This window comes from Prionailurus bengalensis, chromosome E2, assembly GCF_016509475.1.
Source record: "Prionailurus bengalensis isolate Pbe53 chromosome E2, Fcat_Pben_1.1_paternal_pri, whole genome shotgun sequence".
NCBI lineage: Eukaryota > Metazoa > Chordata > Mammalia > Carnivora > Felidae > Prionailurus > Prionailurus bengalensis.
The window spans coordinates 3,476,789-3,499,276 of NC_057352.1; the positions used below are offsets into that span (position 1 = coordinate 3,476,789).

The 22,488-nt window shown below is 61.6% G+C and overlaps 1 protein-coding gene across 9 annotated transcripts; it reads left to right on the top strand.

Annotated features, from left to right (window-relative positions):
- Window positions 1-610: 610 nt before the first annotated feature.
- PPP1R12C (protein phosphatase 1 regulatory subunit 12C) lies at window positions 611-21,644 on the top strand. 9 transcript variants are annotated; one of them, XM_043598310.1, is made up of 22 exons: window positions 611-946; window positions 5,255-5,385; window positions 5,475-5,593; window positions 10,855-11,014; window positions 14,028-14,172; window positions 14,268-14,342; window positions 15,573-15,646; window positions 15,722-15,849; window positions 16,312-16,385; window positions 16,642-16,800; window positions 16,890-16,957; window positions 17,565-17,699; window positions 17,948-18,038; window positions 19,458-19,532; window positions 19,611-19,671; window positions 19,831-19,916; window positions 20,018-20,058; window positions 20,142-20,229; window positions 20,390-20,494; window positions 20,663-20,713; window positions 20,868-20,918; window positions 21,008-21,644. In XM_043598310.1, the coding sequence occupies exons 1-22, from the start codon at window positions 626-628 to the stop codon at window positions 21,092-21,094; spliced, it is 2,325 nt and encodes a 774-aa protein (XP_043454245.1). In that variant the 5' UTR covers window positions 611-625; the 3' UTR covers window positions 21,095-21,644. The 9 variants fall into 9 exon arrangements, 7 of the variants coding, with proteins under 7 accessions (XP_043454245.1, XP_043454247.1, XP_043454244.1 ...); XM_043598312.1 differs by having other exon boundaries at window positions 19,834-19,916; XM_043598309.1 differs by having other exon boundaries at window positions 19,834-19,916; window positions 20,018-20,494.
- The last annotated feature ends 844 nt before the right edge of the window (window positions 21,645-22,488 follow it).

A 22,488-nucleotide genomic window follows, 5' to 3' on the forward strand; every position in this document is an offset into this window, starting at 1 on the left:
CCGCGGGAGTTCTGGGTTGCGGGGCGTGCTGGTCGGGAATTAATGAATTAATGGTAATTCATTCATGCAGAAACTATCTCCGGTCGCGTTCTATTAGGCTCCATTCTGGGCGCTGGGCGTAAGGGCTGCGGACAGAAGACAAACGTCCTTGTCTTCCTATTTCTAGTTGAAGCAAGCAGACCAAAGAGCCCACAAAGAATTAGCTGGGAAAATGAGCGTTATATCTTTTCCGACTCCCGGGCCCCGTGCCACTGGTCCCTGCGTTTCCCAGCACACCCCGGGGCGCGCCTCCAGCCCGGAGACCCCGCTTCCCGGCGCTCCCGGGACCCTCCCCTACATCAGCTGCCCGGGAGCTGCGGACTTCCCAGCGTGCCTCGGGGCTGAGCGAGGCCCGAAGGTTGCCATTAGCAACTTCGGCTCACGGACTCCATTTCCCAGCGCGCCCCGGGGCGGCGTGTGACGTCGACGCACCGGGCGGGGGCAGGCAGATCCTCGGGCGGCTCGGGGCCAGCGGCAGTTCCCGGCGGCCCCCGGCGGGCGGGCGGCGGTGGCGGCGGTGGCGGCGGCGGCTCGGGGCTAGGCGCTCGGCGGTCGCTCGCTCGCTTACCGGCGGGCGGGCGGCGCGATGTCGGGCGAGGACGGCCCGGGGGCGGGCCCCGGGGCAGCGGCGGCCGCGGCCCGCGAGCGGCGGCGGGAGCAGCTGCGGCAGTGGGGGGCGCGGGCGGGCGCCGAGCCGGGCCCCGGGGAGCGGCGCGCCCGCACCGTGCGCTTCGAGCGCGCCGCCGAGTTCCTGGCGGCCTGCGCGGGCGGCGACCTGGACGAGGCGCGCCTGATGTTGCGCGCCGCGGACCCCGGCCCCGGCGCCGAGCTCGACCCCGCCGCCCCGCCTCCCGCCCGCGCGGTGCTCGATTCCACCAACGCCGACGGCATCAGCGCCCTGCACCAGGTCAGCGCCCCCGGCCCCTCCCCGGACCTGGTCCGCCCAGGGTCCGAGCCTCTTCCAGCGTCCTCCGGGCCCTGAGTCACTCACGGTCGTCAGTCTCGGTGCGCGCCGTCCTGTGCTGCTGCCCTCTCCGACCCCCTGGCCCTTGCCACCCACCTGCAACTCCCTGTTTCCAGTCTTGAGCCTCTTCAACCGGCCCTGGTCTCTGCCGCCCTGCGCCGCCCTCAGTCTGGACCCGAGCCACTGCTGACGGCCTCGGTCTGGTCCATGCCACTGGTCCCGGTCGTTGTCACTTCGCGCTGCCTTCTCCCGACCCTGAGCACCCTTCAGTAGTCTCTGTGTCTCCTCTCCTGTGCCATCTAATGCTGCCACCTTGCCCGAGGCTGTGCACTTCTTCTAGCAATACTTCTGCGTCCTCCAGCCCACTGTTTCCCCTTTCCAGGCAGGTGTCGCTTTCGCTGAGCAGCAAGCATCGTCCTGTGCAGGCACGCGCCTGCGCCTGTGGGGCTTCCTCCCCTGGCCCCTGGCCCGGACTACCTGTTTGGCTAGGGGCATATCTTCCGTGCTGCTGCTTTCCGATTAGTCCTTCTCGCCCTTAGGCAGTACCGTCTGTTGCTGTATAAGGATGCTCTTTCTTGGCTCAGGTTTTTCTAGGCTTTGTACCACCTCGTTTCCTTGTCTGGGGCACCTCCTGCTGTCTCCACCCGCAGACCGTCTTCATTCTCTTTCTGGAGGCTGTGCCTCCTCTTTCCTCCACCGTAGGCCTCGTGTCAGGGACGTTTCTCCTTCTCCAGGCACCTTCTCTGCCTCCCGCCCCTTCCTTTGGCTGTGCCTGTAACCTTGCCCTTTTCCTGGGGGGCTTCAATGCATCTGCCTCTCTATCCTTGGTCATCTTGCTCTCTCTGCCCGGATGCCTTCTCCTGGGCATCTGGCAGCTTCTCTCCTAGAGACTGTGATCTGTCTGGCTCTGGGTATGTCAGCTTCCCAAGGGTACTACAGCCCTGCTGGTCTCCGTCCATAACCTGGCCCCCATGCCTTTCCAGGACTCCCTGATTGTCTCCTCCAGTGTTTGTGTGTCCCAGAACCAGGACCACCTTATGCCGCAGGACCCTCTTTGGTTCTGGATGCATTTATCTATCCTCCCACAGTGGGACCACCAGGGATAGGACTGGCCACAGAAGAGCCACCACCCTCTGTCTCATCCCTGAGACCATCATCTCCCTCCTTGTCTCCTGATACTGGTCCAGTCCTCAGCCCTCTCCTCCCGCCAGAACCCATAGAGTTTGGTCATTGATGGAACCAGAAAAGACCCTGTGGAAAGCTTGACTGGGGAGGCAGGGATGTTTGAAGAGGCCCACTTCTCAGGTCTCCCAGGAAGAGGAGAGGAGCAGTTCAGGAAAATCAGTATGGTCCTGGGTTCAAGTCGCAGGTCCTTAGCATTGTTGCCTCAAGTTAGCGTCCTTTCTCTCTGTGCCTCAGTTTCCTCATCTGTACAACAGGGCTAGTAGTCGGTCCCTCCGTGGCAGGGCTCTGATGAAGGAGGGAGGTCAGATGTGTGGAAAACCCTTCAGGATGCAGCAGGCTGCTGCCTGGTCTAACTGCTACCTGTCCTCTTTTTCTCTCCTCTGACCCCCAGGCCTGTCCCCTACAGAGTCCCTGGTGCTAGCGAGGATGCTTTCTGCCACCCAGAGGAGGGGCCTGCTTCCCTGAGCCTTGTAAGGTGTCAGAGTACTGGGCAAGCCCAGGGGAGAGGGGCCTCAGGCTTCTGTTTCCCTTCCTCTGCCACCGTCCAGGCCTGGGCTCTCCTGGACTTTTCCTCAGGGGCTCTTGGCCCTGCTCTCCAGGCTGAGCCCCCTTCTTTGGCATCCCCCTAGGCCTTGCCTATCAGGCTGCCTTTTCAGGTGAAATCCCTTTCCCACTCAGGCAAGCCCTTGGTAAACCCACTTTCCGGGGCTTTGCAGGAAGCCTGAAGGATTAGGGCTTTGGAGGTTCAGAGAGGGGAAGTTCCTGCCTCAGGTCACATGGCCAGCAGGCGGGCGACCTGGGGTTTGGGTCAGGTCTGTTGTGGGGTGACCAACGCAGAGTGGTTTGCTCTAGACTGGCCTGGTTTTAGCAGTGAAAGTCCCAGGTCTCAGGCAGCCCCCGTCCCAAACAAACTGGGACAGTTGGTCACCTTGTCTGGGTGCGTCCTGGGGCTGTGGTTTCCTTTCTGAGTCCTCCCTGGAGTGGGTCCCCAGGCGACAGCCCCCTGCCCTTGTGTGTGCCCAGGAGTTCTCACACCCCGGCACCTACCTCAGGTGGGCTTGTTAACCCCATGATAAAGCTGGTATATTCCCCCCACTCGTCAAAATTGCCTTGTGAATTAGCAGCTAGGTCTGGGGTCTGGCATAGGAGGGACTAGAAGCCACAGTTCTTAGATCTGAATAGGGAGGGTGGAAGCGGGGACTAAGTCTGGGTGGAGGGAGCGGCTTAGACTCCTGGTGGGGGAGGTTGCTGTTGTCTGGATTCCTGGATCCCTGGTGCCCAGGCCTCGGGCATCTTTCACATGGATTCCTGTGCCCGGCCAGGTCCTTGAAAGGGAAAGGCCCATCTCCCTCCTCGACCCCCCCCATCACCATGACAACTGGGTGGAAATAAACCAAGCCCAGTTCATCCCGTTCCCAGGGCACGTGTGCCCCCCCCCCCCCCCAGCCTGAGTTTCCATGACTTCATGCTCTTGGCCCTCACTGCCTCCCCCCTTCTCCAGATGGCCGGGTTTTGGAGAGGTGAGGGAATTGGGGAGTTAATTTAGCCCAGGGACCCAGGAAGCCAGGCCCACCCCTTGCCTGGACCCTGCTCAGGTCCCAGCGCCCACCCGGGTTTTCATGTGCCCTGGGCTAAATCCCTTCTCTGTCCCCTTGCTGTCCCTATTCAGGCAAGGGCTGCTGTCTCCTTGAGATGGATTTCTTCCTCTGCAGTACAGAGCCTTGACAGCAGGAGGGTTAGGGAAGGTCTTCCCAGGTGGAGATCCCTTGGCACAGTACCCCGTGCACAGCTTTGGGCCCCAGGGGCCAGGCCAGTCCCCTCAGGGTGGGAGTCAGGGCCATGGTCAGCATCCTGGGGAGCATCTGCTTGGCCTGAGGGAGGAGGGGGCTGGGGATCTGGTTCCTGGGCCTGAGGGAGGAGGGGCTGGGAGCCTGGATCCCTGGGTCTGAGGGAGGAGGGGGCTGGGGACCTGGTTCCTGGGCTTGAGGGAGGAGGGGCTGGGAGCCTGGATCCCTGGGCCTGAGGGAGGAGGGGGCTGGGGGCCTGGCCTCTAGGGTCTAAGGGAAGAGGGCAGGGGGCTCAGAACTCCATGGTCTGAGGGAGGAGGGGGCTGGGGATCTGGTTCCTGGGCCTGAGGGAGGAGGGGCTGGGAGCCTGGATCCCTGGGTCTGAGGGAGGAGGGGGCTGGGGATCTGGTTCCTGGGCCTGAGGGAGGAGGGGCTGGGAGCCTGGATCCCTGGGTCTGAGGGAGGAGGGGGCTGGGGACCTGGTTCCTGGGCCTGAGGCAGGAGGGGCTGGGAGCCTGGATCCCTGGGTCTGAGGGAGGAAGGGGCTGGGGATCTGGTTCCTGGGCCTGAGGGAGGAGGGGCTGGGAGCCTGGATCCCTGGGTCTGAGGGAGGAGGGGGCTGGGGACCTGGTTCCTGGGCCTGAGGCAGGAGGGGCTGGGAGCCTGGATCCCTGGGTCTGAGGGAAGAGGGGGCTGGGGACCTGGTTCCTGGGCCTGAGGCAGGAGGGGCTGGGAGCCTGGATCCCTGGGTCTGAGGGAGGAGGGGGCTGGGGTCAATACTGCAGGGTCTGAGGGAGGAGGGGGCTGGGGGCCTGGCCTCTAGGGTCTAAGGGAAGAGGGCAGGGGGCGCAGAACTCCATGGTCTGAGGGAGGAGGAGGTCTTCGTCATTGGAAGCCTTGTCCTGTTGGTGATGACTGGGGTACATCGTATCTAACATCCAGGACTTCCCACGCTGGAGAAAAGCCCCCTCCCTTTATCCAGTTCGTATTTGCAAGGATCTGGGTGTCCTGTTCTCATGGGCTCCACTGAGCTCCAGAGGCCCAGCTGACCTAACCTTTGGGAAGCCAAGAGGTCTTAAATAGCTGGGTAGCTGAATGGGCCTCCAGGAGCAGGGCTGGTGCCTTCTGGGGTCTGTCCCAGGGTCATCTGGTTTTTTCCCTTGAATGTCTGACTCCGTGTTCCCGGGGTCTGTCTCACGGCCCCTCGGGAGTCCTGCCTTGCTGGGCGTGTGGTGCCTGGGTGAGGTGAGGGCTGACAGCTGTGTCCCCTGCGCCCCAGGCCTGCATTGATGAGAACCTGGAGGTGGTGCGCTTCCTGGTGGAGCAGGGTGCCACGGTGAACCAGGCGGACAACGAGGGCTGGACGCCCCTGCATGTGGCTGCCTCCTGTGGTTACCTGGACATCGCCAGGTGAGGCGGGGGAGGGTAAGTGGGATCGCATGGGGACCGGAGCTCAGACCCCGCGGCCCTAACCTGGACCCCTCCACCGCCCCCCCCAGGTACCTCCTGAGCCACGGGGCTGACATTGCCGCCGTCAACAGCGATGGGGACTTGCCCCTGGACTTGGCCGAGTCGGACGCCATGGAGGGGCTGCTGAAGGCGGAGATTGCCTACCGAGGTGGGCGCCTGGGTGCTGCCTGCGGGCACGGGGAACAGACTGCTGGGGCTCGGAGGCCAGCCCTGCTTTTCCCAGGGCTCTCTGACCCTGTCTGCTTCGGGTTCCTTCCCTGTGAGGTGGGCATGCGGGTCCCCATCCTCGGGTTGCTTGGAACATTGAGTGATCGTGTAAAGTGCATGTGCCACCGCTGGACACGGATAAGAGCCCAACCTGACGTTGACCCAAATTGTCATTTTACCCCAGGAGTGAGTGAGGAAATGAGGTGCGGGGGGCTTGTCCCGGGGTCTCTCAGGTGAGATTGTCCTCTCGGAAGTGTTCCCTGAGGGGGACTGTTCTCCCCGTGTGCACGGTCACTGAACCGCAGGGTCCTTAACATGGGGCCCAGGACCCCCGAAACTCTGTGTGTGGCCATGTTCATATTTCTAGGGAGAACGTGTATTGCTTCTAGCAAGTTCTCAGAGGAGCTCATGTCCAAACATACTCCCCAAAGCAGCCACCTAGAACCAGCTGATGCGTGGGGTGTGCGAGGAAGGCTGTGGCCTGACTGACCTGGAGGGCACGGGCCGTGGGGTGCTGGTCTAGGTTCAGCGAGGGAGCCGCCGAAAAGGTGTGGGCACAGGGCCTGGGGGTCTGGAGGCCCCGTGGCTCGTTCAGCGAGGCTGCTGAAGAGCAGGCCCTGGGGTGTGGAAGGTGATGCCCAGATCCCCAGGCTTGGCTTGGGCAGGCTGACTGCTGGTAAGGTCAGAGAGCCGCGTGCAGGTGGACGTCTGGGGTCATGGCAGACGTGGGGGGCGGGCACTAAGGCAGAGCTGAGCTGCTTCTCTCCTCTCTGACTTCTCACCCTGAAAAACTTCAGATGTGGACAAAGGTTGGGACAGCCTTAGGGGGGCGGCCACATGACCCTCCCTGAGCTTGGCCGGTGGTTTTAGCAGCTTTGTGGAGATGTGATTCGTAGCCCATTCGGTTCTCTTCGAAAGCGTGCGGTCCGCTGGTTTCTTAGCGTTTCACAGTGTTGTGCCTGCCTCACCACATGGACTCAGAGGGCTTCGGTCGCACCAAAGAAACCGGAGCCCTCAACCAGCACCCCACTCCCACTCAGCCCTGAGACACCATTCATCTGCTTCCTGTCCCTACACGTTTTGGAACGTTTTGTATAAATGGGGTCATACGGTATAGATTCGTCAGTTTTTAACATTTTGGCCCATCTGCATTCGTCCTGCCTCCCCCCTCCCCCCACTATACATAAATAGCACTCTTCCCCCACCCCCTCCCTTCCTTTTCTTTCTCCCTCCCCAGCTGCCTCCCTCTCTGTTCCCAGCCATCTCAAGAACACGAAGCAGACACTGTAACCCTGGCCCTGACGTGGGAGCCTGTGTCTCCTAGAACAAGGACACAGGATGTCACGTTGTTACTCCTCTGTGGGCATCGGAACCTTGGCCTTGGTGCTGCGCTGTTACCTGTGGCACATTGTAGTCTCCCCTCTGCGCCTCCTGTGGCCCTGCCCTGCCCTTGGTCTCCCCTTGCCCTCCTCACCCTGCCTTCTGTACACAGCGTGTCCCTCGGCCTGGACCCGCCTGCCTCTTCTCCAGGAGATCGAGGTCTGCGTTCGTGGCAGGAACTTCTTAGTGCGTTGTTCGGGAGACAGGTGCTGTCTGTCTGCCTGTCGTGTTGCTGTTAGCCTTGAACTTCACGGAGGGGCACTGGCCAGGTGGCTGTACCATGGAGTCCGCCTCCCTTTGTGATTAAAAAGTCATCTGTCGGGTGAGGCTTGGCGGGCCGCTTCTGTGGGAACCCCTTGCAGCCGGGCTCAGGGCCCAGCCCAAGAGGCGGTTTGTGCAGCGTGTTTGAAGCGGCCGTTTCTCACAGTAGCACAGAGGTGGAAGCAGCCCAAGTGTCCACCAGCCGAGAAATGGATGAACAATGTGTGGCATGTGCTACGATGGAATACTGTTATTCAGCCTTAAAGAGGCAAGAGGTTCGGACACGTGCTACAGTGTGAGTGAACCCTGAGGACAGTGTGCTCAGTGAGAGAGTCTGGCACAAAGGGTACAAACTCCGTGTGATTCTAACTCTATGAGGAACGGGACTAAAATGGTCAAATTCGTAGAGGCAGAAGGTAGAGGGGTGGGCGCAGGGGCTGGGGAGGGGGAAGCGGGGCGATGCTGTTTGATGGGGACGGGGTTTCAGTTGTGCAAGATGAAGTGTTCTGGAGACGGATGGTGGAGGCTGCCTGGCCACGTGAATATACTTAATGCCACAGAACTGCAGTTAAAAGGGGTTAAGATGGTAAATTTGATGTCTATTTTTACCACAGTTTAAAATGAAAAGGCAATTTATGGGCCATGTAACTGAAGTCCAGGAATTGCACAGACTTCAGGCATGGTTTGATCCAGGGGCACCAACTCGAAAGTATCACTGTACTGAACTCTGCATTGACTTCATTCTTTTCTTTTCTTTTTTTTTTTTTTTTTAATTTGTATTTATTTTTGAGAGACAGAGCATGAGTGGGGGAGGAGCAGAGAGGGAGACAGAATCCAAAGCAGGCTTCAGACTCTCAGATGTCAGTACAGAGCCCTACGTGGGGTTCGAACCCCTTGAGCTATGAGGTCATGACCTGAGCCCCCCAGGCGCCCCTGCACGGACTTCATTCTCAGGCAGATTCTCTCAACCGGGTATGAAGCGCCGCTGCTAATAGTGCTGGCTGATTCTTCGGCTGATCTAGGACTAGATTTCCTCAGCCACCTGAGCGCCACCCTCCGCCTGAGCCAGCCCTAGCTGGGGCGACATGGATGGGTGGTTAGGCCAGGCCATGTGGCCGCCCATCCGCGCTGTAGAGCTGCCCCCAGCCCAGCTGCAGGACGGGCTGCAGGGACACAGAACTGGGCGGGAAGGGGGCATCTAGCGGTTCTGCTGCTAGGCCACCGGACGGAGGCCCTCCCGCCCTCGGACAGGAATCTTCATGGGGGCGGGGGCGGTTGTTGGCAGCGGGAGAGGCTGGGGGCTCCAGCAGAGGAGGTTGGGTAAATCACTAATCTGTAGGTGGGCTGGCAGCTTCTGTGAAGGACGAGACTTTGTGGGAGGTGCTGTCACGCTGCAGCCGGCAGGGGGTGGGGGTGGGGGCCCTGCGACCGCCCTCCCCAGCACAGCCAGGGGCCCTGTGTCCGTGGTGGGCGTGGCCGCGTTCCAATAAAGCTTTATTCACAAACACCGGGGGGGGGGGGGGGGGGGCCTTCCGGAACAGGCAAAGCTTAATGACAGGAAGTAGACTGATGGTTGCCAGGGGCTGGGGAGGGAGGTACAGGGAATGCCTGCTTAATGGGTATGAGGTATTGTGTTTTACCATCAGTAGAACAACAGGCAAAAACCAGACAGGTTTGCCAACCCTGATCGAGAGCTCCATCAACAAACGCAAATCTCGGCAAAAAGCAGAGTGCAGAAGGATGTGTGTGACCATGCCAGAGACACTAGCAGTGGTTGGAAAAAGGTCAGCAAACCCCACCCTTCGCTGCCTAAGGAAGGCACACGCATCTGTAGTAGGATTGAAGGTGATTCCCTTTAAGGAAGTTGTGTGCGGCGGTGGGGGGGAGGGTGTCCCTGAGTCCCCAGCACTGTCCCGGCCTCTCCGCCCCAAGCTGGGCCCACCAGGTGGGCTCCGACCAGCCAAACATTCCTTGGACAGCTGCCAGACGGCAGCCAGAGGTGATCCCCTTGGAGTTTAGTCGTGCTTTCCCCGGGTGCCAGCAGGTGGCGCAGCCGGTTCCGGGCGGCTAGCCCTCTGGGACCCCCGGGGCAGGCTTAGGGCAGACTCCCAGTGTGTGTGTGTGTGTGTGTGTGTAGTGAGGGTGCAACAGGGTGCAACAGGACGCAGCGTCACGAAAGCAAGATGAGATGGGTGGGGGGCACACGGGGGGTTTTTGCGGCCTCTGTCGTGTTTTAAGTTTTTAAGCCCAAGTGGTGGCGCCACGGGGGTCCTTTGCCCGTGCTGCCCAGCGGAAAGCCAGTGTAAGCCGCAGCGTAATGGAAAATTTTTAAGTGGGTGCACTTAAAAGAGTAAGAAGAAGCAGGTGAGAGTAACTTAGTAACGTATTTTACTTAACTGAGTGTGCCCAAGACGTTATCATGTCAACATTAATCAACATAAAGAAAACCATTCATGGGTTGCTGTGCGCTTTTGTATTTTAAGTTTATTAATTTTGAGGGAGAGAGAGTGCACTCGCGTGGGGGAGGGGCAGAGAGAGAGGGGGAGAGAGAATCCAGGCAGGCTCCACTCTGTCAGCACAGAGCCCCAGCTGGGGCTCGGATTCACGAACCGTGAGATCATGACCTGAGCTGACATCAAGAGTTGGGTGCTCAGCGGACTGAGCCACCCAGGCACCCCGTGCCGCACACTTTTTCCCGCCCACACATCGAAATCCAGCGTGTATTTGTGTTCGTGACACGTTTCGGTTTGGAGCAGCTACAGTTCAGGCGCTCAGTAGCTGCACGTGGCCGACAGCTATGGGGCAGGACGGCTCAGCTCCAAGCCAGCGCTTTGGTGTGAGAAATCTCACAGTTGGAGCAGCAACAGACCCCAATAAACTTTCCAGGAGAGAGATCGAACGTTGGCTGGAAGAGACCCTTTCTGGCTCCTGTCTCAATAGGGGGCAGGCAACATACAGATTCTCGGTGATGGTCACCAGATGACTAATACAGCCTCAGCAAGGCTGCCTGTTCTGATCCAAAATCCACTTACACGTGAAGTCCTAACTTGCCCTTGGCATCCCAAATGCAGAACAGCTTTGCAAGAAACTGAAAGATGTACAGAAACTGACCGACGAGGCCGCGTGCTTGGCTCTCTTCTGATTGCTCTAGGTGACGGCACAGCTGTGAACAGGGATCCGCAGCTGGCTAGGAAAGAGGCTGTTGCCCCAGTAATGCGGCCCCTTGGTCTGGTGGCCCTTTGCCTGGTTTATCCTACTCAGGGTGATAGAAAGGGTCCCGACAGAGTGCGTGAAGACGTGGGCTCAGGATTTTACTGGTGGTGCTAGGGAGGGTTTGACGTAATCAGGTGCTGGGTTTATACTTAAGAGTAACGATAAAGGTGATACTTAGGTTGAAATGGGAGAAGGGCCTGCGATCCCCGTTCTCCCAGCAGTGCCTCGGAGGCCCCGTTGGGAAGTCCGGGTCCCCTGCGTCCCGGAGGAGCATGTGGAACGAGGGGGACCCCGTGCCTCTGGGGCTCCGGGTGTGAGTCCTACCACTGCCCCTTCTCGTCTTCCCAGGTGTGGACGTGGAGGCGGCCAAACGGGCCGAGGAGGAACTGCTTCTTCGTGACACGAGATGCTGGCTGAACGGGGGCGCGATGCCCGAGGCCCGGCACCCCCGCACGGGGGCCTCTGCCCTGCACGTGGCAGCCGCTAAGGGCTACATCGAAGTGATGAGGTGAGCGGGGCTGGTGTCCCCACTCTTCCCTGCTCTTTGTGCTGGGCTGATCTGTTCCTTCTCGCTGTCTTCCACCTTCCTGTGGGTTTTCTAATTTATGTATGTGGACGGAGTATTTGTCTCTAAATACAGCCTTTGCCGTGTCCACAAGTCCCGATGTGTAGGCTTTTCGTTGTCCGTAAGTTTAAAACATTCTCCGGCTTGTAATCTCTCTTCTTTGACCTCTGGATTATTTAGAAGGATGTCCTTAATTTCAGATGCGTGGGATTTTTCCAGTCATTGTTTCGATGCCCATTTCCTGCCTTGATGGCACTGTGGTCAGAGAATCCATATGCTTCCATCGGATTTTCGGAATTCTCTGAGGTTTGCTTTATACCCCGGTATGTGTCAGCTGGAAAAGAACCATGCTGTGAAGTACAGAGTTCCGTGTAGGTTATCAGATCACCTTTGTAGTCACGCTATTTCAGCCTCCTATGTTCTTAGTGGGTGTTTTTCTCTCTGCCTACTCTGTCAGTTACTGCGAGAGACATACTTTTTTTTTGTTTTCGTCGTTAAGATTTTATGTGTAAGTAATTTCTACACCCAACGCAGGGCTTGAATTTGCAACCCTGAGATCAAGAGTCACATGCTCCACTGAGTGGGCCAGCCGGGTGCCCCTGAAATTTCCTACGATGCTTGTGGATTTTGCCTGTTTATCCTTGTAGTGCCCGCGGTGTTTATTTCTGTATTTGAAGGCCAAGTTATCTAGCGCATATGTATTTTAAATCGCTACAGCATGTGTTCCCTTGCTGCCGTCCGTGTTTGGCTGCCTCACCCTCTTATGTTGGGGTGGTTGGTTCCGATTCTCATCCTCAGATTCTCTCCTCTCTGAGTCCTCTCTCTTTGTGATTTATCCTTTATTTTCAGTCTGGAAGTGGAGTAGAGATGAATCCCTCAGCTCTGCTCACCTCTGTGTTGGGTTTTTAGGCAGGTTTTCCAGTGAGGTGCTAGAGACGGCCCCTAGTGGCTCCAGGCTCATGACCTAGTTGCTTGCCTGCTGTGAAAGTAGAATGCCTCGTCCCCCATTCTTGTAGCAAAAGTCCTGGCCTGATGCTCACTGGGCCGCCTTGGGCACCTGCCCATCCCAGAGCTAATCCCAGTGGCAAGGGGCCTGGGATGTAAATGGTCAGGCCCAGTCATGTGCCCAGCCCTGTCCTCTTCTGCCCGTGGCTTCCACCGCTGAGTCTCAGGTGGCTGCTTCGCCTCCTGCCGTTGCATCTGCATCCCACACAGCCCGGAGGAGGAGAGGACAAAAGGAGCAAATGTTGATTCCCTTTATTTTTACTTGATTATTTTTTAAAGTTTATTATTTTGAGAGAGAGGGAAAAAGAGAGAATCCCAAGCAGGCTCTGCACTGTTGAGCTCACGGACTGTGAGGTCCTGACCTGGGCTGAAATCAAGAGTCAGACGCTTAACTGACTGAGCCACCCAGACACCCCCGTTGACTCCTTTTAAAAGAACAATCCTGAAGTGACCCGCACGCTGAACACTGATGTCCCATTTGCCAGACCACCTGGCGTTTTCTTGGCGTTTCCACCATCCCAGTTACTCGCCTGCCCGGGGCTCCCACCAGGGAGCCCGGCAGATCCCTCGTGAGCCAGGTGACAGTGTGTCCAGCTGAGAGTTGGGCATGGTTACTAAGTGGGGGGAGAGTCGGGGTCTGGGGGTGGCTCACTGTCTGGCACAGGAACGAAGTGCTTTGGCCGCGGGAAGGCTCAGCGACTCCCATTTTATCACCGCCCTCAGGACAGCTGCGTTTGTAGGAGGATGTAACCAACGTTCCCCTCATCACCGACGAAGGGCAGGGTAGAGGCCCAGAGAGGTGGCGCTCGGCACTTACTTACCGAGCACCTGCCGAAGGCCGGGCCGTCTTTTAGGTCCGGGGTGGCTGGCACACGAGACGTGTCTGGGCCCACGTGCAGCCCCCAGCCTCGCCGGGGAGGCAGACAAGTGACCAGGGCAGCAGACCACGTGATGTGGGCCTGAGTGCACACTGGTGACCGGGGAGGGGTGTGCCCGTTCGTTGTAAGGTGCTGAGCAGTATCCCTGGGCTCTTGCCTGGAGGCCAGGAGCGCCCCCCCCCCCCCCAACTCAGGACGACCAAACATGTGCGGACATGGCCAGGTGCCCCCCCTAGTTGAGAACCGTGGGCCTAGAAAGGCATAAAGAGGGCGGTGGGAGGAGTGGGAGGGGGGCTGCATGAACTCCAGCCTGGGGACCCCTGGGGACCATGTGCAGGCGCCCCGGTGGCTGCAGCGAGTGAGCTCTGGGGAGTGAGCGAAGAGGTCAGCAGGGCCCCACAGAGGCCCTTCTATTTGAAAAGTCTCATGAACTCTGTGCACCTCCCACCTCGTGTTCGCTTGTTCCCACGGGCACGGAACCCGATGCCAGTCCTGCAGAGGCAGGCTGTGTGCCGCCAGCTGCGCGTGCGGGACCCGCCTGGGCTTCTAACCCTGCCTGCCCCCCAGATCCTGTGCTCGTCCTCCAAGCCGGGGCTCCTCGGCCTCGCCACTAGCGGGGTTTTGGACCACGTCAGTCTTTGCCGTGGGGCCGTCCTCTGCGCCGTAGGGTGTTAGGAACATCCCTGGCACCCACCCCTCAGCTGTGACCTCCCGGACCGTCTCCAGACACTGCCAGATGTCGCCTGGCGGGCAGCATCGCCTTGGCTGAGGGCCACCTCCCTGAGCTGGCGGGTTCCTAGAACATCACTGCCCCAGGGCTGCCCCTTGTGGGGCCTCAGCCCTTTCACAGGCTCTGGGGCTGTGTGTCCCACACCCAGGGGTGACAGTCAAGAGAGTTGCCCGGTACAAGGGGCAGGGTTCCTGAAGCCACCCACTGGGCCGGGGGAGGGGCTCCACAAAGAGGCCCTCGCCACCTGCCTGTCCCGACCGGGCCCCAGCGCGGCCAGCCGGCGACGGCAGCCTTGGGCAGAACCCACATCTCGGTCCTTGACTCCGAGCCTCCCCGCACCCAGGCTGCTCCTTCAGGCTGGCTACGACCCAGAGCTCCGGGACGGGGACGGCTGGACCCCCCTGCACGCCGCGGCCCACTGGGGCGTGGAGGACGCCTGCCGCCTGCTGGCCGAGCACGGTGGGGGCATGGACTCGCTGACCCACGCGGTGAGGGCCGGGCTGCTCCCGGGCCGGTGGGGCTGAGGGGCGGGAGGCCCCCTCCCCTCCATCGTCCTCTGCCCCTTCTCTTCCTCCGCCGCCAGGGCCAACGTCCCTGCGACCTGGCTGACGAGGAGGTGCTGAGTCTGTTGGAGGAACTGGCCCGGAAGCAGGAGGATGTGAGTCTCGGGGGCTCCCTCTCTCCCGTCGGCTCCCTGCTACCCCAGTGCCCCCTGGCAGGGGACCTGCTCCTGCCCAGCTGGCGACAGTCAGAGTCAGGAAGAGGGGTCAGGAGGAGGCTGGGCCTCATCAGCCCCGGAATGCCACCCAGCCAGCACTGGGCCAGGCCTTGTTGCTGGAAAAAGGCAGAGTGAAGGGCTGGACGGCATGGGCTCTGGGCTCTGAATCCCGGCTCTGGCATGCGTTTGCTCTGTGAGATTGGGCTGGTCACTTAACCTCTCTGGGCCTCAGTTTCCTCACCTGTAATGTGGGGATAACGGTGTGTGCACCTTTATGAGGAGTCACGCAGAGTATCTGTTATGCTACGGGGAGTATACGTGTTACTGCACGAGAACGTTTGGAACCCTGCTTGGCGGACTGTAAGCCGACTGGGAGCAAGAAGCATCTCCTGAGGCCTCCTGGGGGCCGGGCACTCTGCCTGGAGCTTCCAGTGAGTGGGGGGGTAGATGCACACAGATCCCTCTGTTTAAAGGTCGGTCGTGGTGACGTTGAGAGGAAAGGTCATAGTTCTGGCTGTGTGGACAGCTTCTCAGACTCAGGGCATGCGCTCGGGTTTGAGGGCACAGCATGTGCAAAGGCTAGGGGGTGGGAAAATGGGTGGGGCCCGGAGGGGAGTGTGAGGCAGGGAGGCCTTGGGCGGGGGGGGGGGGGGGCACCTGAAGGGCCTTGAACGCTAGGCTGAGGAGCAGGGTGAGGGTAGTGGGGCCGCCTAGGGCTTCGTGGAGGGTGAGGCAGGGTCAGCCCTCGGCGAGGAGGGAGCACAGGTATGGGTGCGCTCTCAGCCTGCGGCGGGGGAAGGCGGCCCTGCCTCTCAGGAGGGGCGGGGATGACGGGCTCACCTGGTGGAGGAACCTCTGTGCCAAGGCTGGGCGGGCCGCCCTAGGGAGGTGGCAGGGATGACAATGTCCCCGGTGAGCGGGACACCCTGGGAGGGGAGGACACCGGAGCGGGGAGGCCAGGAGGCAGCCGTGAGGAGGACCCAGATGCCACACAGCCGTGTGCAGGGGCCCGCAGAGCCCCCGTGTCCGCTGGGAGCGGCCCTCCCCGTGGGTGGCACCTCCTCCACCCAGACCTGCACAGCCGTGCGTGCTGGCCCTGGACGTGGGGGCAGCGGGCCATGTGGGGCCCTCCCAGCAGCCTCCTCTGTCCCCTCCTTTGTCCCCTTGCAGCTGCGTAACCAAAAGGAAGCTTCTCAGAGCAGAAGCCAGGAGCCCCAGGTGCCTTCCAGCGGCAAACACCGAAGGTAGTGGACAGGCGCCTGGGTGGGCAGGTGGAGGGTCCCAGGGACTGGAACCCCATGCCCTCCCCTTCCCACCAGGAGCTCTGTGTGTCGTCTGAGCAGCCGAGAGAAGATTTCTCTCCAAGATCTGTCCAAGGAACGCCGGCCTGGGGGGGCAGGGGGGCCCCCCATACATGACGAGGATGAGGGAGAAGAAGGCCCCACAGGTGCGGGGCAGGGTCTGGGTTTCTGGATCTATGAAGGAGGGGCGGGGGGGGCAGGACTCCTGGGTCTGAGGGAGGAAGGGGCTGGGGTTCAGGATCCTGGGTCTGAGGGAGGAGGCGCTGAGGGCCAGACTCCTGGGTCTGAAGGAGGAGGGGGCTGGGGGCCTGGGCTCCTGGGTCTGACGGAGGAGGGGACTGGGGGTCTGGACTCCTGGGTCTGAGGGAGGAGGGGACTGGGGGTCTGGACTCCTGGGTCTGAGGGAGGAGGGGACTGGGAGTCTGGACTCCTGGGTCTGAGGGAGGAGGGGCTGTGGGGTCTGGACTCCTGGGTCTGAGGGAGGAGGGGCTGGGGGCCTGGACTCCTGGGTCTGAGGGAGGAGGGGCTGGGGGCCTGGACTCCTGGGCCTGAGGGAGGAGGGGCTGGTTCTGAGAGGCACCTGGCATCTCCGTTTTCCCGCACCGTAGAGCCACCCTCCACAGAATCCAGAACTCTCAACGGAGTGTCTTCTCCACCACCCGCTAGTCCTCAGAGCCCCATGGTGAGTTTGGATGCTCTAGAGGTCATACTATTTGGGGAGGGAGGGGAGAGATGTCATGAATCTGTAGACCTCTTTTCAGGGTATGTAAGGTGAAGATGACAGTTTCCAGAATCTTCCAGAACAACTGATTGCTTTTTTTCTGGCTGCATCTGCCCAGGGGGCTGATGGGAATAGTGGTTTGTTGTGGTCCTTCTGGGGGCAACCCTTGAAGTGGCCGAGAAGGATCCTTTCTCCCTGAGACCGTTCTCTTCTCCAGCCCCCAGAAGAGGCCCCCCTCTCCAGGCGCTTTGGCCTCCAGAAGACGGGAAGCTCTGGTGCCCTGGGTCCCACAGACAGGCGGGGGGCCGAGGGCACCCCTGGGGCTGGGTTGCAGCGCTCAGCCTCGTCCTCTCGGCTGGAAGGGACCTCCCCGCAGGTGAGTGGGGTGAGGGGCGGGGGCCGGGGGCCGGGGCCAGGCCCGCCTCGGTGAGGAGAGTGTCCTCCTCTGGTCTTCTCTTCCCACAGGCTGAGGAGCCCCGCCTCGCCAGAGTTACGCCCACCCCCTCCCGTAAGGTGCCGGAGCCCTGTGCCCTGTGAGTGCCAGCCAGGGGGCCTGAGCCTTTCCGGGTGGGAGGCAGGTCGGGTCCCAACCTTGTCAGCTTGATCCCGAGCAAGTGCTTTTGCCCTCTGGGGTCTCTGCCCCGACCGACCGCTCTTTGCCTCAGTTTTCCTCGTGGCGCGTCAAATAAAAGCTCACAGCTAAGCTTCCAAGGTCGCGGTGGCCTCCTGTTGCCTCCGTCCCCACCTCCCACCCCGTCCCTTTTGACACAGTCACACAGCTGCCCCAGGGCCTTTGCACCACCCCCACCCCGGCTTGCCTCCTCCCTTCCTCGGGTCTGTGTGTGAGTGTCACCTTGTCTGTGAGGCCCTGCTCGGACCTCGCGCCCATGCTGCCACAGTGTCCGGACACACACACCCTCCCACCTGCTGTCAGGCTCGCGCTTTCCTCCCAGGCACTTTAGCCTTCTGGCCTGTTCTGTGATGGGCTCCTCTCGCGCTTGTTGGTTCTGCGTCTCTGCCGCACACGTTTGACTCACTGGGGCAGAGATCATTCTTTTTGTGGCTCAGTGTGGCATATCCAGCACCTGCCGCGTAACTTGAGCTTGAGTAACGATATTTGCTGAATGAATGACTTCACAGGCCTGAGATCTCCAGGCGTCCTCCCTCGGATGATCCCACTCCTCCCTCCAGAATTCCGGGGCCCGAATCCCCAGTGAAGCCAAATGTCCCTGCGGCCCCCACGGCGCCCCCAGCCGACTCCCGGGACCGGCGGAGGTAAAGAGGCTGGGGGGGGGGGGAAGGCGGGGGTGGGGGGAAGGAGCCTCTTTCTCTCCAGCAGGGAGACACTGCGTTGCCCAGGAAGCCCCAGGGCCTCGGGCAGTGCTCCCAAGGGGGAGGTTGTCCCAGGGTCTGCTGGGAGTTGATGTTCTCTGGCAGAACTTTCCTTCCCTGGAAAGTGTTAGCCGTGGGACGGGAACAGGACCCAAAGGAACCCTTACTGAGGTTGGGAACCTTTCACTCAGGTCCTACCAGATGCCTGTGCGGGATGAGGAGTCTGAATCTCAGCGGAAGGCTCGCTCTCGGCTCATGCGTCAGTCTCGGAGGTCCACACAGGTGTGGGGGTGGGCGGGGGGGCTGGGCTCCTCCAGGTCTGAGGGAGGAGGGGCTGGGGGCAGGACTTCTGGGTCTGAGGGAGGAGGTCCTGGGGGCCAGAACTCCTGGGTCTGAGGGAGGAGGGCTGGGGTAGTGGACTCTTCCAGGTCTGAGGGAGGAGGTCCTGGGGGCCAGAACTCCTGGGTCTGAGGGAGGAGGGCCTGGGGGCCAGGACTCCTGGGTCTGAGGGAGGAAGGGTTGGGGGCCAGGACTCCTGGGTCTGAGGGAGGAGGGGCTGGGGGCAGGACTTCTGGGTCTGAGGGAGGAGGGGGCTGGAGGCCTGGACTCCTGGGTCTGAAGGAGGAGGTCCTGGGGGCCTGGACTCCTGGTTCTGAGGGAGGAAGGGCTGGGGGCCAGGACTCCTGGGTCTGAGGGAGGAGGGCCTGGGGGCAGGACTCCTGGGTCTGAGGGAGGAGGGGCTGGGGGCCAGGACTCCTGGGTCTGAGGGAGGAGGGGCTGGGGGGCAGGACTCCTGGGTCTGAGGGAGGAGGGGCTGGGGGCCAGGACTCCTGGGTCTGAGGGAGGAAGGGCTGGGGGCCAGGACTCCTGGGTCTGAGGGAGGAGGGGCTGAGGGCCAGGACTTCTGGGTCTGAGGGAGGAGGGGGCTGGGGGTCTGGACTCCTGGGTCTGAGGAAGGAGGTCCTGGGGGCCAGAACTCCTGGGTCTGCGGGAGGAGGGGCTGGGGGCCAGGACTCCTGGGTCTGAGGGAGGAGGGCCTGGGGGCAGGACTCCTGGGTCTGAGGGAGAAAGGGCTGGGGGCCAGGACTCCTGGGTCTGAGGGAGGAGGTCCTGGGGGCCAGAACTCCTGGGTCTGAGGGAGGAGGGCCTGGGGGCCAGGACTCCTGGGACTGAGGGAGGAAGGGTTGGGGGCCAGGACTCCTGGGTCTGCGGGAGGAGGGGCTGGGGGCCAGGACTCCTGGGTCTGAGGGAGGAGGGCCTGGGGGCAGGACTCCTGGGTCTGAGGGAGGAGGGGCTGGGGGCCAGGACTCCTGGGTCTGAGGGAGGAGGGGCTGGGGGGCAGGACTTCTGGGTCTGAGGGAGGAGGGGGCTGGAGGCCTGGACTCCTGGGTCTGAGGGAGGAAGGGCTGGGGGCCAGGACTCCTGGGTCTGAGGGAGGAGGGGCTGGGGGCAGGACTTCTGGGTCTGAGGGAGGAGGGCCTGGGGGTCTGGACTCCTGGGTCTGAGGAAGGAGGGCCTGGGGGCCAGAACTCCTGGGTCTGTGGGAGGAGGGGCTGGGGGCAGGACTCCTGGGTCTGAGGGAGGAAGGGCTGGGGGCCAGGACTCCTGGGTTTGAGAGAGGAGGGGCTGGGAGCCTACACTTGCATCCTGGGCAGCCTGGGCCCTGACCTCTGGGACCCCTGACCGCTCTCGCTCTCCCAGGGTGTGACTCTCACCGACCTGAAGGAAGCAGAGAAGGCAGCAGGGAAGACTCCAGAGCCAGAGAAATCGTGCCTGGTGAGAGGGGTCAGGTGACCAGGTGGTGGGTGGTCCAAGATGCCCTTGCCCTCTGACCTCCCTGCCCTTCTCGGACAGGACCCCTCTCGGAGGCCCCGAGTCCCGGGGGTGGAGAACTCTGATGGCCCTGCCTTGAGAGGTGAGGTCTGGTTTCTGGGAGGTCGACCTCCTGCCCCCTGGCCTCCCCATCTCTCCCGCTGCAGTCTGTTTTCCCGAGGGGTCGGGCCTAGGGACCCTGACACCGCAGAGAGGGGCCGCTCCCCAGGTTTCTGGGCTGATTCCTGCCCCTCCCCCCCAGCAGAGGCGCCTGACGGGCAGGGTCAGGGACCACAGGCTGCCAGGGAGCACCGCAAAGTCGGCAAAGAGTGGAGGGGGCCTGCGGAGGTGAGGGGCGGGGCGAGCTGGGCTACGGGTGGGCCTTGGAGGTAGGGTGGTGGGCCAGACTCCCTTCCCGGCATCAGGCTGAACCCCACCTCCGCCCGCAGGGGGAGGAGGCGGAGCCGGCCGACCGCAGCCCAGAGTCCAGGTACAGGGTGGGCAGGGAAGGGTCTGGGCTCTTCTGTAGGGCCGCAGGGAGCCCCGCTGACGCCCTGCCTGCCTCCACCCCAGCACTTCCGAGGGCGGCCCTTCACCTCGCGGTCAGCGGCAGCGTGACTCCCAGCCAGAATCAGACGAGCCCGATGGAGGCTTCAGGAAGGTTTGCGACACCACCCACCCTCGATCTGCCCCCGCGGTCGGCCTTTATCCACCTGCCCTGCAGCTCTCTCTCTGTGGTTCTGCTTGTGTATCCCTGCTCTCCACCCTTCCCCACGTGGGCCGGCAGGACTGACCCGTGCTCCCTGTCCGGTTCCCCCCAGCTGTACGCAGAGCTGCGCAGCGAGAACGAGCGGCTTCGCGAGGCCCTGACTGAGACCACGCTCCGCCTGGCGCAGCTCAAGGTGGAGTTGGAGCGCGCCACGCAGGTGAGATGCCCCGACCTGGGAGCCGGGTCGCAGTGGCCCCAGTGGGCCTGCTCCGGGCGGGGGGGCCGGCGGGGAGGCTGGACCGCAGCCCCCTTCCCAGGCTGGGGTCCCAGTCCTGGTCTTTGTGGCTTGGCCACTTCTCTGAGCCTTGGGCTCTCTTGTCCCCAGAGGCAGGAGCGCTTTGCAGAGAGGCCCGCCCTCCTGGAGCTGGAGAGATTCGTGAGTAGGGGCAGCTGGGGTGGGGCCATGTGGGTGTCCCATGGGGGTCTGAAGAGGGTCCTCTGCCCTCTCCCCACTCTTCTCAGCCTTACTTGGCCCCTAGCCAGCAACCCCGCCCCCAGGCCCTGGGCCTCACCCCTCCTGTTTATGCCAGGAGCGCAGGGCCCTGGAGAGGAAGGCGGCCGAGCTGGAGGAGGAGCTGAAGGTGAGCCTAAGGGGGCGCCGTGGACGGGTTCTAGGCAGACCCCGGGTGACCCAGGGCCACCCAGCTGACCTCCCCATCCCATCCCCCAGGCCCTGTCCGACCTCCGGGCTGACAACCAGAGGCTCAAGGATGAGAACGCAGCCCTGATCCGCGTCATCAGCAAACTTTCTAAGTGACTCTGGCGGAGGACCTTTCCCCGTACCCGTATTTATACAGCTGCTTCTGCCACACGCACCCCTTCCCCTGTGTGAGCACGAGTGACAGGGCTCCCAGGGGGTCTCTGAGAAGCCATAGCCTCCCTTCGGGGCCTCCAGACTGGGAGGGGAGCAGAATCCCCAGGAGCCGAGGGGGGCCACCCGAGGCCAGGATGGAGGTCAGAGGCCGAGCCAGGTAGGGGGACGTGGTTGAGGGGGGCCCGGGACTGGAGGTGGGACCACGGAGGAACCGCGGACCAGGAAGTGCCAGGACCGGAGTGGCCATCCGGAGGTACCCCCTCCCGTGTGATGCCACCCCAGTCACCCCTCCCGCTCCTGAACAGGGATCCGAGAATGTGCCAAGAGTCCCGCCAGCCTGGGCCAGGTGGGCCTCTATGTAGGGCCCATGTGCAATAGGGAGGGATCTCTATTTTTTGCTGCCCCCGCCCCGCCCACTGTCAGGGGCAGGGGGAGAAGATATTTTCGGACAAAGCACAGGCACCACAAATAAAAGTCGTGAAGTTGCCACTCAGTGACCGTGTCCCCGGCTCGAGGTGGGGCACCACTTCTGTGTTCCTCCCTTGTCAGTGGCCAGACCACAGGATCATGAGCGATGGGTCGGTGAGTGCTCACGGGCTGGGAAGGGGTTCCAGGAGCGGCCGGCTGGGGCAGTGGCCCCACACCAGGGCGGACCTGGTCCCAAAGGAGCCTGGGTCTTACCAGCCGTGTTTTTGAAACAAATTTGAATTGCCGACATTTCAAATTGGGGGTAATTCATGAGAAGAAAAACCTATGGTTTTGACTTTTCTGGAGAAATAGGAATGTGATAGTATGAACTTTTCAGCCCTGCGTGGTAACGATTGGCTGGTGCTGAGTAGGAGGATGGGGCATTCTGCCATCCTCCGAGCCCCGTCCTACCTGTTGGTGATACAGTCGTGAATGAAATGGGAAAGACCGGGTACAGTTGAGGGGGTGAGGCATGAGGCAGGCAAATCCCAGGCGGTGGTGCCATGGAGAAGCAGGGGAAGGGCATAGGGAGGCAGGGGTGTGAGCACAGGAGAACATACACGGTGTCTTCTGTGCAGGCCCCATCGAAAAGCTGGCACAGGAAGATACCTGAAGGCGTCAAGGAGTGAGCCATGTAGGCATTTAAAGGAAGAGTTTTCTGGATGAAGAGGGCAGCAGGTACAAAGTCTGTGGGGTGCAAGTGTGGTCAGAGATAGTAGGGCATGAGGTTGGAACGGTAACGGCCAGCCCTGGGAAGGACTTGAACTGAGGTGGGACCTAGGTTTTCACGGGTCCCTTTGGCAGCTGCGTTGACAACAGTCTGGGGGAGGGCAGTGAGGGACAGAAGGAGGGAGACCAGCTTATGGGGC